This window comes from Vombatus ursinus, unplaced genomic scaffold (genome assembly GCF_900497805.2).
Source record: "Vombatus ursinus unplaced genomic scaffold, bare-nosed wombat genome assembly UNPS02014832.1, whole genome shotgun sequence".
NCBI lineage: Eukaryota > Metazoa > Chordata > Mammalia > Diprotodontia > Vombatidae > Vombatus > Vombatus ursinus.
This window is the reverse complement of record NW_020954610.1, coordinates 13243195-13259178: the sequence shown is the minus strand read 5'-3', so window position 1 is coordinate 13259178 and position 15984 is coordinate 13243195. Positions and strand designations below refer to the sequence as shown.

The following is a 15984-nucleotide window of genomic DNA, read 5'->3' as shown; positions in this document are numbered from 1 at the left end:
AACAGGACTGCAATTTTGGACCCCATGGTGAGACCAGAGAGTATCAGGGGTGGGGAACCTGTGGCCTTCTAGTTCCTTGGGTGCGGCCTTTTGACTGACTCCAAGTTTTATAGAACAAATTCTTTTATTAAGGGGATTTGTTCTGTGAAGTTTGGATTCAGTCAAAGGGCTGCACTTGAGAACCTAGAGGGCCACATGTGGCCCTTAGGCAGCAGGTTCCCCACCCCTGGATCCTCAGAAGTGATCCTTAGTGGTCTAGAAAATTAGGTTAATTTGGCATAATCTATAGTTGATGAAGTCATGACAGGTTTTTAATAAACACTGTTTCTTTTTCTAACTGCTTAGAACCATCCTTAGTAATGTACCAGGAATAAAAGTAAAGGTAACAGGCTTGTAATTAGAGGACTATAATCTCTTCCTTTTTTTGAAATTTGGGACCTTAGTCTTCCTCCAGTCCTGTGACTCTTCTTTTCTCTAAGATCTTTCAAAGTAACTCAGGACTTAAATCTATCATTTCTTTTAGTACCACAGGATGTAGTTCATCTGGTCTTTGTGACTTTAACACATGAAAGGCAGCAGGTAAGTAGTGTTTCACTTTCTCCTCTTAGGTTTCTGCCTCCCCATGTTTTTTTCTTCTGAGTCTTTGCAAGAAAAAATAGAAGTTGAATACTTTATTCTTCTTATCACTATCCGTTTTTCTTTTTCTTTTTTTATCTCCTTTTTCTTGCATCCATCCTCAGTTATTTCCCCTGGATTCCATCTTCTGTGTTGTCTTTTTAAAACCTGAGTTGGTTAATGAATGCTCTGTGCAAGCGTGTTAGATTCTTTAAACAGTTCCTGCTTTTCCTCTTCATTCATACTTATCCATGTCTTCACCATCTTATTCATGAAAGCTTCTCATCTTTCTTATACTGACTTACCCTGCACAATATTGGACTATTATCTCCTACCAGTCTTATTACTGATCCCTTTGAAAAATCTGCATTCCCAAAATCTAGGGTATGTGCCAGAATTTGCTTGACTTCCTTACCTCCTCTATCATGAACTGGGATGGAGTGATCACTTTCTTCGTAGTTTTCTGTCATTTCTGTTTCAGCTATTAGTATCTCTTTTGTCAGTATCAGGTCCAGAATAGCAGTTCTTCCAGCTATTTCTTATCTTTGAAGGATAAAACTATCATTAGGCAAGTCAAGAAATTTGTTAGTTATTCTGCTTTTGTCAGATAGTAGATGGCTGTAATAATTTAAGTCTCCCATTGCTACAGTATTATATTTTCATGCCAGATTTGTAATCCATTTACCAAAATATTCATAATATTCCCTCTTCTAAGTGGTTTATAGTATACTTTCTAGCATCATCATTTCCTTCTTTCTCCATTGATCTTCAACCAGTTGTTCTCTACCATATTATCCTGCCCCCCTTGGCTTCCTGGATTTCTTTATAGTTAGTATATCTTTTTTAATATGCCCTGCCACCCTAATCTGTCCCCCTTTCTCTCTTTTATTCCTCCCGAATGAAATATACATTTGAAAAGTTATCGTCTAGTCTTGAATCCTATCCCAAGTTCCATTAATAGCTGTGAGGCTGAATTTTCCTCCTTGTGTTAGGATCTCTAGTTCATTCTCTGTATTATCCATAATGTGTGCATTTCTATATAGATATCTAATGTTGTGGGGTTTTTTTTTTACTGGATTTTTTTTCTCCCTCTCCTTTTCCACTTGAAATCTCTCTTGATTAGATGTGCAAGACTCCAAGCAAACATTTTACCTAGCTCTCTATAGTATTCTATAATTTAATATATCCTATATTCTATAGTATTCAAACCTCATCAGGAGCCCATCATTTCTATATTTTAGTCATCAGGCCAGAAATCTAAGTCCTGTTCTCAGACACTATTTTCTGTTCTTTTCCTAAATTTGCCTTTGTCTTCCGAAGTCCTTACCTGCCCTCATTTACAATGATGAAAACACCAGCTCTGTCAGGCAGTAAATCCACCTTTATAAAGTGCTTACTATGTGCCAGGCACTGTGCTAAGCACTGAGAGCACAAATATAAGCAAAAAAAAAGCCAGCCTCTGCCCTGAAGAAGCTTATATTATAATGGGGAAGACATCACATAAAAGGAAATTAAAAAGGTTGTGTGGAAGAAAGGTCCAAAGAAACGATGAAGAAGTCCAGCGGAATGCAGCTTGGTAGGAGGTTTTTTTGTCTAAGTCAGGCCAGTACAACCTGTGGCCTGCCAAAGGATTTCAGCTGGCGCATGAAAAATGTTGAGGTTGTTTTCCTCTACACTTTTTGCAGGCCGCCCAAAATCCTTTGGCATGCTGCAAGTGGCCAGCAGGCCGCAGGTTGTGTAGGCTTGGTTTAGGTCTTAAGTCCATTATCCTTAGCACTACTTTCTAGGTTCCTTATAATGATATCATTTATACTTGCATGAATCACCACAGGTACATAGGACTCTCCATCATGACACTCCTATGTGCTCTGGGAAAAGCGTCGAACTCAGTACTATGTCACGTCAATAAATAGCTTCAGCAGGGAGGGGACAACCACTGTACTTACAGTTTTGTCTTCTGATGGTACCTTCCTCCTGATGGCACCTATGGAACCATATTTTTCCATAGAGTACCAAAAGCTACTTTTTTCAAAGATAGTCCAGGCCCTACCTCTTGTAGACCTCTTCCTATTACAAAGGTTCTTAACATTTTTTTTTCCATGTCATGGACCTCTTTGGCAGTTTGGTTAACCCTTCTCAGAATGTTGTTTTTAAATGCACTTAATAAAATACGTAAGATTATAAAGGAATCCAATTACACTGAAATGCAGTTATCAAAAAAAAACTTTTTAAAGCATGTTCAGAGATGCCAGGTCAAGAGTCCCTGTGCTGTTATGTAGCTCCAGATATTCAGTGGTTTTTCTCTATGGCACCATTCTTATATCATGCAAAATGTGAAAATTTTGCTGTCATATCATATCCTTTTTGTTTTTTATTTCCTCCACAAATCCCTTATTCCAGTCTTTCAAGGAACATTTCAGTCTTAGAAATGTGTTCCTAGCCCTTTTATTTTTTTCCTGTAAGTTACAGGCAGATACTCATTTTGGGGCAGCTAGGTAGCACAGTGGATCGAGCTCCAGCCTTGGAGTCAGGAGGACCTGAGTTCAAATTTGGCCTCAGACACTTGATACTTACTAGCTATGTAGCCCTGGGCAAGTCACTTAACCCCAATCACCTCACCAAAAAGGGAAAAAAAAAAAAGGCAGAAAAAGTTCTTTTGATCTGAGTTCAAATGTGATCTCAGACACTTGATACTTACTAGCTATGTGACCCTGGGCAAGTCACTTAACCCCGATTGCCTCACCAAAAACAAAAACAAAAAAAAGGAAAAAAAATACTCATTTTGGAGACAGATTTTTCTTGTTACTTGTAGAAATGCAAACACAGTAGTTTCTGTGCACATCACTGTAAAATTCTCCTGACCTTCAATACAGGGTGCTCCAAAATTCTAGTGTAGTTTTAAGCTTTAAAACCTTTTCAGATGAATGTTGAAGCTCTTTGAGAAAATTTTTATTTTCAGCTTAAGGAAAATCTTTCAACAATGTTGAAACTTATCTTGGAACATACACAAGATTTTACTAATTCTGCCTATACCAGCCATAAGCACTGGAAATGCATCTTGGAGCTATCAAACCAAATTAAACACGTGGTTTCAGTGTGGATGTAAACAGCAAGAATTTTTTGTATTAAAATAAAGTCTATATAACAGTTTTCCCCCTTAAAATATTATGGCATGTGGAAGTTAAACTTCATTGCCAGGACTGCAGGTTTGGACCCCGTGGTGAAACTAGAGGGTTTATATCCTCAGGAGTGACCTTTAGTGGTCTACAAAATGAGGTTAATTTGGCATATCCTATACTTGATGAAGTCATGGAAAGCTTTTAGTAAATACTGTTTCTTTTTTTTTTCTTTCACTGTTCTCCATTTTTACTCATCTTGCATCATCCTGTGTTTATCACAGTTTCTGTTGAACAGGTTTTTTGTTGTTGTTGTTTGTTTTTAAGTATTTGGAAAGGGTTTTTGCTTGCCATCTCCCCTCCTACTCTTCTGCACTTACCTATCCCAGAACAGATCATTTTGTGTGCTGCGACCTGGGGGAGGGGGACGCTTTTTGTTTTGTTTTTTCTTCTTAGCAGAAGGACTTGATATTTTCAACTTTGGAATAACTAAAACCTTAAAATTGCACTAAGACTTTTGGAACACCCTGTTCTTGTTTGAAGCTGTTACTTGAACCCAGGTCTCTTGACTCCTAAGTCAATGCTCTTTTTACCATATTGCAATGTTTAGGTAAAGATTTTGGATTTATGTTAATAGACAAAAGGTTAATAATGTAAGTAAGAAAATAATAGCAGAGGTGTGCTTTAAGAAGATTAATATGGTGGCAGTAGATTGAATGGGTTACTGAAGTTGGGGAGAGACAATAAGCAGGGATATCAGTCAGGAGAGTATTATAATAATAGCGCAGGTAAAAGATGGGGGCCTAAATTATGGTGGTGATAGTGGAAATAGAAGGGAAGAAATATATGTAAAGGACATTGCAGAGGTAAAATTGGTAGGATTTGGTAAGTAAATTTGGAGAGTCATGAAGTGGAAAAAGTCAGATTACTTTGAGATTTTGAGCCTGGATAACTGGAATAAATGGTAGATGGTGATGCCATTAATACAAATAGAGCAGCCAGGTGGAAAAACGAATTTCAGAGGGAAAATGAGTTTGATTTTGTACATTTTAAGTTTTAACATCAGGAATTTGAAGAATGATAGGTTTTAAAATTAAAAAAAAAACTGTATGGCAACTTTGTAACATAACTCAATAAATTCTAACAGTTAAAAATGCCAACCTAAAATTATATTTCATAGAACTAGAATTATTATTGGTTTAAAGAGATAATAGAAATAAGAAACTTTTTTTTTTCATTTTAGCAAAGCAAGAAGACAAAGAACATCATGGAAGATCTTGAACTAGCTATATTAAAAATAAGCCACAGCATGCATGAATTTAAAAGAGAGGTAAGTACAGTTTGAAATTTAACCTTTTTTAATTCTTTATTCATGTAGTTATATGCTAAACACCAGTATGTACTACAAATTTAAGTAAATCGTTTTAACAAAAAAAATTAATAAAACCATAGAATCTCAGTTAGGAAGGACCTCTGAGTCATCTAAGCCTATGCTGTCTAACTCAAATAGAAATAGATCCCTGCAGTGACTTAGAAAACCACAAATTAACATTATCCACGTTGTATTTATTTTTATTTATTTCGCTAAAAAATTTCACAATCACATTTTAATCTGGTCCTTGACTCTGGAGTTTTGCTCTGGCAAGTTTGACACCCCTGAATTCTAGAATAACTCATATGTGAACAAGAATCTACTGTACAAATCCTCATGTTCATTATCTGTAAAATGGGAACAATATAGCACTTTCCTCATAAGTTGTAAAGATCAGTGAAATAATGATTTGTACAAAATGATTTGCAAACCTTAGTGTGCTGTATATGTATTCTTACTCTTTACTGTAGGTTTCAACTCCCAATTCAAAGATTATTGTTCTTAGAGAAAACAGAAGCCAAAAACTTTGCTTACATTATCTCATTTGTTTCCCACGACCTCCCTTTGGGATTTTTCCCGTTTTATAGATGAGGAATCCAAAGCTCCAATGAATTTAAGTTACCAAGTTCAGTTAAACTATATCCAGGGTACTTACTGAGAGAAGTGTCAGATGATTTCTGAGCCACTGCCAGGGATCTTTGAAAGGTCATGGAGAATGAGAAAGGTGCCATAGAACTGGTGAAAGGTAAATGGCTTAATTTAAAGGGGGGAAAAGAAGAGACTGAAGTCCACAAACTATGAAGAGTGAGCTCAAATCCTATTCCTTTCAAAATTCTAGAATGTATTATCAAAAGGATGATTTTATTGAAAAAGTTATCGAAATATTAAAAGTTCTGAGTTCAAACCCCCCCAAAATCTATCCGTGAACCACAGTTTAAAAACCCCTGTGTAACTCACTTCTTGGTCCATAAATTCAGGTTCCAAAATGTTCTTTATAAGCTCGAATGATAGGCAGTATGTATTGAGATGAAATTTAATAGAGATAGATGTGAGATCTTATATTTGAATTTTAAAAAATCAACTTCACAAGTACAAAACAGAGAAAGTTCATATAAAAGTTGCAGTTCATGTGAAAAAGATATGAAGGGATTAGTAAGCTCATTATCAATCAGTAACAAGATATGATAATCAAAAAAGCTAATGCAGTCTTGAGCTGTCTTAAGAAAGACATAGTAGACGGGGCTTGGGAGGTGATAGTTCCGCTGTACTTTTCCCTGGTCAGAGTGCAGCTGGAGCACTGTGTTCAATCCTAGGCATCACATTTTATGAAGAACATCAGCACGGTAGAGCACATCCAGATCAGCGTAAGCAGAATGGTGGAGAGCCTCAAGATCATGTCATGTGAGGACTGGCTGACTGAGGAATTAGGAATGTAAGAGATGAGTTATGGCTAGCACTTGGAAGAAGGATTAGATTTGTTCTGCTTGGTCCCATAGAGCAAAACTAGGAACAAGGGATAGAAATTGTAGAGTAAATTGTAAGGCAAAATAAGGAGCAGCTTCCCTGCCATTAGAACGTTGACCTTTCTTGGAGCTTAGCTTAGTGGGTTCCTATTCACTGGAGGCCTTTTATTAGAGGAAATGTGGCATTATATAGAGAGTGTTCTACATGGAGTCGGGAAGAATTCTGTTTGAATCCCACCTCTAATCTTTATTTGTTCCATGATCCTGGGCAAGTCACTTAACCTCTCTGTGTCTCAGTTTCTTCATCTGTAAAATGGGGATAATAATTACTGTAGTAATACTTCATGAGGTTGTTGTGAGGATCAAATGAGATGTGTGAACCTTAAGGCATTATTACTATTAATATTCAGATAGATGCTAGGTAACCCTATGTTGGAAATGTAGAGGGGTGATATTGTTCAAGTACAGTTTGAATTCGATGGCCTGTATTTGTATCCCCACTGTCTAGCACCATGCCTGGTGCATAGTTGTCCCTTAATAAATAAATGCTTGATTGATGGCCTTTCAGAATCCTTCTACTTCAAAGATTCTGCATTAAAGTATAAATAATTCATATTTTCTGAAATTTAAAAACTTACATAGAATGATATATATTATATTAAAAATAAACAAACCTTTTGGATTTGTCTTGCAGTTTATTGGGAGAAAGTCAGGAAAGACCCAAGCTTATTAAATGAATATAATCTAGCCTGCAGTGTGACTGAGTTAATAGTTTACAAGCAATCTCAAAGGATACAAATTGCATTTACTTTCCTGAAAAAAATCTGCAGCATAGCATAGGAGAGGCAGTAGAGGGGAGTGGAAAGTGTTAGAGGGAAGGGGTTCGTAGCAATACTTCGGGAAGCTGCCATCTTCCCGACCTTAGGCAAATCAGGCAATGTTTTGAGGTCTCAGTTTTCTCATCTTTAAAATGGAAAGGTCATTATTAGATGACCTCTAAGGCCCTTTCCAGTTCCAGCCTTACTCATCTGTCTCTCACCATTATTCCCAAATGAAGCTTCACAATGCAGCAACATTGCTTGCAACAGATCTTCTAAAGCACCGTGCGGATCACGCGATTTTGAAAGCATTAAAAATTACTGGAGTGGAAGGAAACTTAGAAGGTTTGGCAGAATACACCTGTAAACTATCTGAACAGAAAGAACAGCTTACTGAGGTGAGTTCCAGTGTTATTATTTAGCAAACTTTATTATTTGTTAACATTACCTTCTGCCATTTTGTCCTCAGGAAACAAAAAAAAAATTTAATTTGGTATCATTATATAATATATTACATATATTATTATTATCATATATTAGCATCTCTGTCTTTTTGTGGTAAGAATTCCAACAACCTCAACTGTCTGGAACGCAACCATGAACTTGTTTTTATAATGTTTTGTAAGTTTCATATATGTTATTTTTAAAATTTTTATTTACATTTAATTGAACCAGATCCTCATAGTTCTAGCTGTTAATCCCCATTTGAATGTGAATTTGTAAGTTAAACTATGGAAATGTTGTTGTTTTCTAGACTTGTCGATTGTTGAGACATATATCGGGGACAGAACCCCTTGAAATTACTTGTATGCATGCAGAAGAGACATTTCAGGTTACTGGTCAACAGGTATGATTGCCATTAGATTTTTTTTCTCCTAAATAACATTTTTCTAGGAATCAAAAGTTTAGTTTTGAATTTTCATGCCAAAAAAGTTAAAGATCTTTGCCGTAAGGAGAGAAATTTCAGGTGCTATCTCTATAAGTTCAAAGTAACTGGGAAATATTTTATTTTCAAATACAAAAACCATGAGATCTTTCTATAGCAGTTTGTATGGGTATGACTTTGACATCCGCTATATCAACTGGTTCACTATTGTTCATGTGCAAAATTTGAGATTGGTGTTTTTAAATGAAGCTTTAATTTAAAAACATTTTTTGGTTTTGTCAAATTAGCTATTTTGTCATGGAATCTCATCTTATAATTTTGATGGTCATTTTTACATAATATGATTAATCAATCAAAGAGTAAACATTTACTAAGGACTTACTATAGGAAAGGCACAGTGCTAAGCCTTGGGAATGGAAGAAAAAGAAAAGATCAGCAACTCATAAAAAGATTCTTGGGTCACTGAGAGAGACTGAATGATTTACCTATCCTAATAGATGCAGAAATAGCTTTGTAATTGTTAAACTTTCATTGTAATGTAAGTTGTAAGTTTTAAAGCAAGAAGTGCCCACTATAGGGTACTAAAATCACATAATATAATTTTATACGTGATCAAATGATTTTCAAATTTTAGAGCCCAGAAATACACTATTTTTCTAAGGGTTTTGATAATTATGAGTGTCATTATTTCAACTAGAAAGTTATTTCAGCTAGATTCCACCTTGAATATAAACAGCTAAAGCGGGCTAGGATAGGGAAAGTAAGTGTTTCAACACAGGCAAACAATATAATTTATCCCTAGTATTCTACCACCTCTCCTTAGATTCACAGGGAGCCTCTGTGTTGTCTCCCCTAGCCATCACCCAAGGAAGGCTTTTTTCATCATATATTACAACATATTAGCATCAATTGCCTTCAGCTCCTCTGTAAAACCACTTCTTACAGGCTATGTTCAGAGTTGGGATGTAATGGAAGGGTATACTTCAATCTCTCTGGGATGTCATCTCTTCTTTTTTTTTTTTTTTTTAAAGTGAGGCTATGGGGTTAAGTGACTTACCCAGAGCCACACAACTAGTGAGTTTTATGTGTCTGAGATTGGATTTGAACTCAGTCCTCTTGACTTCAGGGACGGTGCTCTATCTACTGCACTACCTAACTGCCCCAATGTCATCTCTTCTTGACACACACGCTAAGACCCAGGATTACTCTCAGGCAAAGATGTTTTCCAATTTTGACCCATCTAGACACTAACCTTTTTTTTTTAATCCATTATTATTTTAAGTAGCATTATTTCAAGGATGATGGCATTTCCAGGGAGGTATTGTTTGGACATGAGCTAGTTCTTATTCATACCTAACTCAGTTGTTTCAGACATTCCAGTCAGTTTAAGCCTTAGGTAACTATAACATTTGAGTACTATGAAAATATTCAATTCAGTTCCACAAACTTTATTCAGTCTGTTTGTGAAGCACTGTGCTAGGTGCTAGGAATATTAAGACACATACAAAAAAAGCCCCTGACCTTAAAAAGTATGCTATACTAAAAAGGGCACATCATATACACAGATAAGTCAATACAAGATGGTTTGAGAAGGGAGAGAGCACTTACAACTGAGGGGACTCAAGGAAAGTTTCAAAGAGAAGGTACCACATGAACTGAGTTGACATTTGAAGGAGGATAAGAATTCTGAAAGGTAGAGATGAGGAAGAACTACATTCCCAACATGGGGAACAGCCTATACAAAGACAGAGGTGGGAGGTAGAATTTTAAATTCAGAAAAGTCCAGTTTGGCTAGAACATGGAGTACATGAAGGGGAGTACTATGAAATAAGGCTGAAAATGTAGATTGGAGCCAGATTGTGGAAAACCTTAAATACAAAGCTGGGGAATTTGTATTTTATCTTAAAGGTTATAAAAAACCATTGAAAATTTTTAAGCAGGAAAGTCATGTATTCAGACCTGTGCTTTAGGAAGATTATTTTTACAGCTATATGAAAGACAGATTGGAGAGGGGAAAGACTGGATGACAGACTAATTGGGTCTGGTGAGAAGGAATTAGGGCTAGAACTACAGTAGTGACTATGTGAATGGAGGGTGAATGTAAATGGATAATGTATTGTGGAGGTAGAATTGAAGCCATGAGAGTTAATGATATCAACAAGGAAGAAAGTATAAAATAAAAGAAAAGGGCCCAGAATAGAACCTTGAGAAATATCTAAGGGTGAAAGACAGAGTATGAGCCAGCAAAGAAGGAGCAGGTATACTGGTAGGAGAACCAAAAGAAATCAGTGTCATGGAAACCAAGAGAGAAAATAGTATTCTGGAGTTGGGGCTGGTTAGCAATGTCAAGAGTTGCATTGGAGATCAAGAAGAATGATGACTGAGGGAGGCAGAGCCAAGATGGTGGAGTAAAAACAGTGACTTGCTTGAGCTCTCCCTCAGACTCCTCCAAATACTTGTAAAAAAATGACTCTAAACAAATTCTAGAACAACAGAACCCACAAAAAGACAGAGTGAAACAAATTTCCAGCCCATGACAATCTGGATGGTTGATTAGAAAGGTCTATTGCACAGGGCTGGGAGAGGAGCGCAGTTCAGCATGGGCGCATAGGCAAAGATCAGGCCTCAGAAAGCATGGAGCAAGCCTCAGGAAACTGAATCACAGGCAGCTGTGGCGGTTTCCAGACTTCTCAACCCACAAACGCCAAAGACAACTTAGAAGGTCAGTAGGAAAGGTCTGTGACCACGGTGAGAGAGAAACTCTGTCCCAGCCCCAGTCCTGACACAGCCCCGGTGCATCGACTGCTTCTGAAGCTCTCGGCCCACAGATGGAGGGGGAATTGAGTGACTGTTCAGAGGGGGATTGCAGGGATCTCTTTGCTGGTGCAGAGGCAGGAATCTCTTGCTTTGCCCATACTTGGATCTAGGTCACAGTTCTAGGTGGCGATCCTGGGGCGAGGAGGAGTACTGGCATGGTGGAGCTTGTAGTGGCAGTGGAGAGGGAATCCTTCTCACAGTTCTAAGGCAGAAAAGAGTGCTTCTGGTCACTCATACACCAGAGCACAGGCCAGGAAAGGAGTAAACACCTTGCCCTTGATTGTAGTACCTTGGAAGAACTGAAAATTTACAGGTCCCTAGAAGTATCTCTGAAAATAGCTGCACAAAACCCCTGAAACTTGGGACAGTACATTCTGTACACTGAAAGCAGACCCATACCTTAACAAAGAGTTTAAAACTCAAGTAGTTGGCTAGGAGCAAACTGTGCCAAAAAAAAAAAGTCAGACCATAGAATCTTTCTTTGATGACAAAGAAGATCAAAACATACAACCAGAAGAAGACAACAAAGTCAAAACTCCTACATCCAAAGCCTCCAAGAATAATATGAATCAGTCCCAGGCCATGGAAGAACTTAAAAAGGATTTTGAGAAAAAGTAAGAGAAGTAGAGGGAAACCTTGGAAGAGAAATGAGAGGGATGCAAGAAAATCATGAAAAACAAGTCAACAGCTTGCTAAAGGAGACCCCAAAAAAATGCTGAAGAAAATAACACCTTAAAAATCTATTCAAGTGGTTTAAATGGATCCAGGTAAGTGGATTAGTCTGGGTGAATTATATTACAGGAAAAGACACAAAAACCTCTTAGAGCAGAGGGGAAAAAAGGTATTAGAGCATTGTTTGAACCTTACTCTCATCAGATTTTACTCCAGAAGGGAATAACTTAATCAGTTAGGTATAGAAATCTAACTTGCACTATAGGCAGTAGGAGGGAAAAGGGGAAAGGAAAGGGAAGGGGGATAGAAGGGAGGAAAGAAGCAGTAAGGGTAAAGGGGAAGGAAAGGGAAAGGGATAATAGAAGGGAGGTGCGACTGAAGGAGGCGCTGGTCAAAAGCAAAACACTAGTGAGGGGGGAAAGGAGAAAGGAGAAAGAAAAGCAGAAATGGGGAAAAAATGATGGAGAAAAAGACACAGATGTATCATGACTGTGAATGTAAATGGGATGAACTCTCCCATAAAATGGAAGCATATAGCAGAAATGGATTAAAAACCATAATCCTACAATATGTTGTTTACAGGAAACACATTTGAAAAAGAGTGACACATACAGGGTAAAGGTAAAAGGCAGGAGCAGAATATATTATACTTCAGCTGAAGTAAAAAAATCAGGGGTAGCAATCCTGATCTCAGACAAAGCAAAAGCAAAAATAGATCTTATCAAAAGAGATAAGGAAGGAAACTACATCCTGCTAAAAGGCACCATAGACAATGAAGTAATATCAATATTAAACATATATGCACCAAATGGTATAGCATCCAAATTCTCAGAGGAGAAATTCAGGGAGTTACAGGAAGAAATAGACAGCAAAACTATACTAGTGGGAGACCTCAACCTCCCCCTCTCTGAACTAGATAAATCTAACCACAAAATAAACAAGAAAGAAATTAAGGAGGTGAATAGAACATTAGAAAAGTTAGGTATGATAGGCCTCTGGAGAAAATTGAATGGGGATAGAAAGGAATATACTTTTTTCTCAACGGTATATGGCACATACACAAAAAGTGACCATGTACTAGGGCATAAAAACCTCACAATCCAATGAAGAAAGGAAGAAATATTAAATGCATCCTTTTCAGATCATGATGCAATAAAAATTATATGTAATAAAGGGCCATGGAAAGATAGACTAAAAAATAATTGGAAACTAAATAATCTAGTCCTAAAAAATGAGTGGGTCAAACAACAAATCATAGAAATAATCAATAATTTCATTCAAGAGAATGACAATAATGAGACAACATACCAAAACTTACGGGATGCAGCAAAAGCAATTCTTAGGGGAAGTTTTATATCTCTAAATGCTTACATAAATAAAATAGAAAAAGAGGAGATCAATGAATTGGGCATACAACTAAAAAAACTAGAAAAAGAACAAATTAAAAATCCTCAATTAAACACCAAATTAGAAATATTGAAAACCAAAGGAAAAATTCATAAAATGGAAATTAAGAAAACTATTGAACTAATAAATAAAACTAAGAGCTGGTTTTATGAAAAAACCAATAAAATTGATAAACCTTTGGTTAATTTAATTAAAAAAATAAAGAAAACCAGATTACCAGTATCAAAATGAAAAGGGTGAAGCTACCACCAAGGAAGAGGAAATTAAAACAACAATTAGGATTATTTTGCCTAACTATATGCCAACAAATTTGACAATCTTAGTGAAATGAATACATATTTACAAAAATATAAATTGCCCATATTAACAGAAGAGGAAATAAAATACTTAAATAATCCCATCTCAGAAAAAGAAATTGAACACGCCATTGATGAACTCCCTAGGAAAAAATCTCCAGGGCCAGATGGATTTACATGTGAATTCTATCAAACGTTTAAAGAACAATTAATTCCAATATTATATAGACTATTTGGGAAAATAGGTGAAGAAGGAGTCTTACCAAATTCTTTTTATGATACAAATATGGTGCTGATACCTAAACCAGGAAGAGTCAAAATGGAGAAATAAAATTATAGACCAATTTCGCTAATGAATATAGATACAGAAATTTTAAACAAAATATTAGCAAATAGACTACAGCAACTTATCACAAGAATAATACACTATGACCAGGTAGGATTTATACCAGGAATGCAGGGCTGGTTCAGTATTGGGAAAACTATCAGCATAATTCATTATATCAACACCAAAACTAATAGAAACCACATGATCATCTCAATAGATGCAGAAAAAGCTTTTGACAAAATACAACATCCATTCCTATTAAAAACACTAGAGAGCATAGGAATAAATGGAGTCTTCCTTAAAATAATAAATAGCGTCTATCTAAAACCTTCAGCAAGCATAATATGTAATGGGGACAAGCTAGAAGCATTTCCAATGAGATCGGGGGTGAAACAAGGATGTCCATTATCACCACTGTTATTCAATATCGTACTGGAAACGTTAGCTTTAGCAATAAGAGAAGAAAAAGAAATTGAAGGTATCAGAATAGGCAAAGAAAAAACAGAGCTATCACTCTTTCCAGATGACATGATGTTATACTTCGAGAATCCTAGAGAATCAAGTAACAACTACTTGAAATAATAAACAACTTTAGCAAAGTTGCAGGCTATAAAATAAACCCACATAAATCATCGGCATTTCTATATATTACCCACAAATCCCAACAGCAAGAGATAGAAAGAGAAATTCTATTTAAACTTACTGTAGACATTATGAAATATTTAGGAGTCTACCTCCCGAAACAAACCCAGGAACTCTATGAACACAATTACAAAACACTTTTCACTCAAATAAAGTCAGATCTAAATAACTGGAAAAACATCAATTGCTCATGGGTAGGCTGAGCTAATATAATAAAAATGACAGTTCTACCTAAGCTAATTTACTTATTCAGTGCCATACCAATCAAACTACCAAAAATTATTTTATAGAGTTAGAAAAAATAATAACAAGATTCATTTGGAAGAACAAAAGGTCCAGAATATCAAGGGAACTAATGAAAAGAAATGCAGGGGAGGGTGGCCTAGCCATTCCAGATCTTAAATTGTATTATAAAGCAGCAATCATCAAAACTGCTTGGTACTGGCTAAGAAATAGAGTGGTGGATCAGTGGAATAGGTTAAATATGAAAGACACAGTAGTCAATGACTATAGCAATCTATTATTTGATAAACCCAAAGACCCCAGCTTCTGGGATAAGAACCCACTCTTTGAAAAAAATTGCTGGGGAGGGGGCGGAGCCAAGATGGCAGAGGGAAAACAGTGACTTGCTTGAGCTCTCCCCCCAAACCCCTCCAAATACCTATAAAAAATGACTCTAAACAAATTCTAAAGCAGCAGAACCCACAAAAAGACAGAATGAAACAAATTTCCAGCCAAAGACAGCCTGGATGGTTGATTGGAAAGGTATATTGAGCTGGGCGGGGAGAGGAGCTTAGTTTGGCATGGGTGTGCAGGCCACAGGGACCCTGGAGCAGGCCTCAGAGGACTGAATTGCAGGCCGCTGTGGCAGTTTCTAGACTTCTCAACCCACAAATGCCAAAGACAACTTAGAAGGTCAGTGGGAAAAGTCTGTGACGTCGGTGAGAGAGAGGCTAGGTCTCAGCCGCAAGTCTTGAGCATGGTCCGGGCAGCAGCTGCTTCCTGAGCTTCCAGCACACAGACTGAGGGGGAATCAAGTGACTGATCAGAGGGGGATTGCAGGGATCTCTTTGCCAGTGCTAAGGCAGGAATCTCTTGCTTTGCCGGTGCTTGGATCTGGGTCACAGTTCTGAGGGGCGGTCCTGGGGCGAGGAGGAGTGCTGGCTTGGTGGAGCTTGTTGTGGTAGTGGAGAGGAAACACCTCGCCCCTTATCATAGCACCCTGGAAGAACTGAAAATTTTCAGTTCCCTAGAAGTATCTCTGAAAACAGCTGTACAAACCCCTGAAGCTTGGGACAGTACATTCTCCACATTGGAAGCAGACTCTTACCTTAACAAAGAGTTTAAAACTCAAGTAATTGGCCAGGATCATGAGTAAGCAGCGCAAAAAGAGTCAGACTATATTACCTTACTTTGGTGACAAAGAATATCAAAACATACAACCAGAAGAAGACAATGAAGCCAAAGCTCCTACATCCAAAGCCTCCACGAAAAATATGAATCAGTCCCAGCCCTTGGAAGAGCTCAAAAGGGATTTTGAGAAGCAAGTAAG

General features: G+C 37.1%; 1 protein-coding gene across 2 annotated transcripts in view; it reads left to right on the top strand.

The window, feature by feature from the left end:
• The window catches only part of LOC114025643 (alpha-catulin-like), a 95598-nt gene that overhangs the window by 48684 nt on the left and 30930 nt on the right, over nucleotides 1-15984 (top strand). For both annotated transcript variants that reach the window (XM_027839114.1, XM_027839113.1), the window contains exons 8-10: nucleotides 4975-5061; nucleotides 7624-7782; nucleotides 8139-8231. In XM_027839114.1, coding sequence (XP_027694915.1) covers nucleotides 4975-5061; nucleotides 7624-7782; nucleotides 8139-8231 — 339 coding nt within the window. The remainder of the gene's footprint in view (nucleotides 1-4974; nucleotides 5062-7623; nucleotides 7783-8138; nucleotides 8232-15984) is intronic.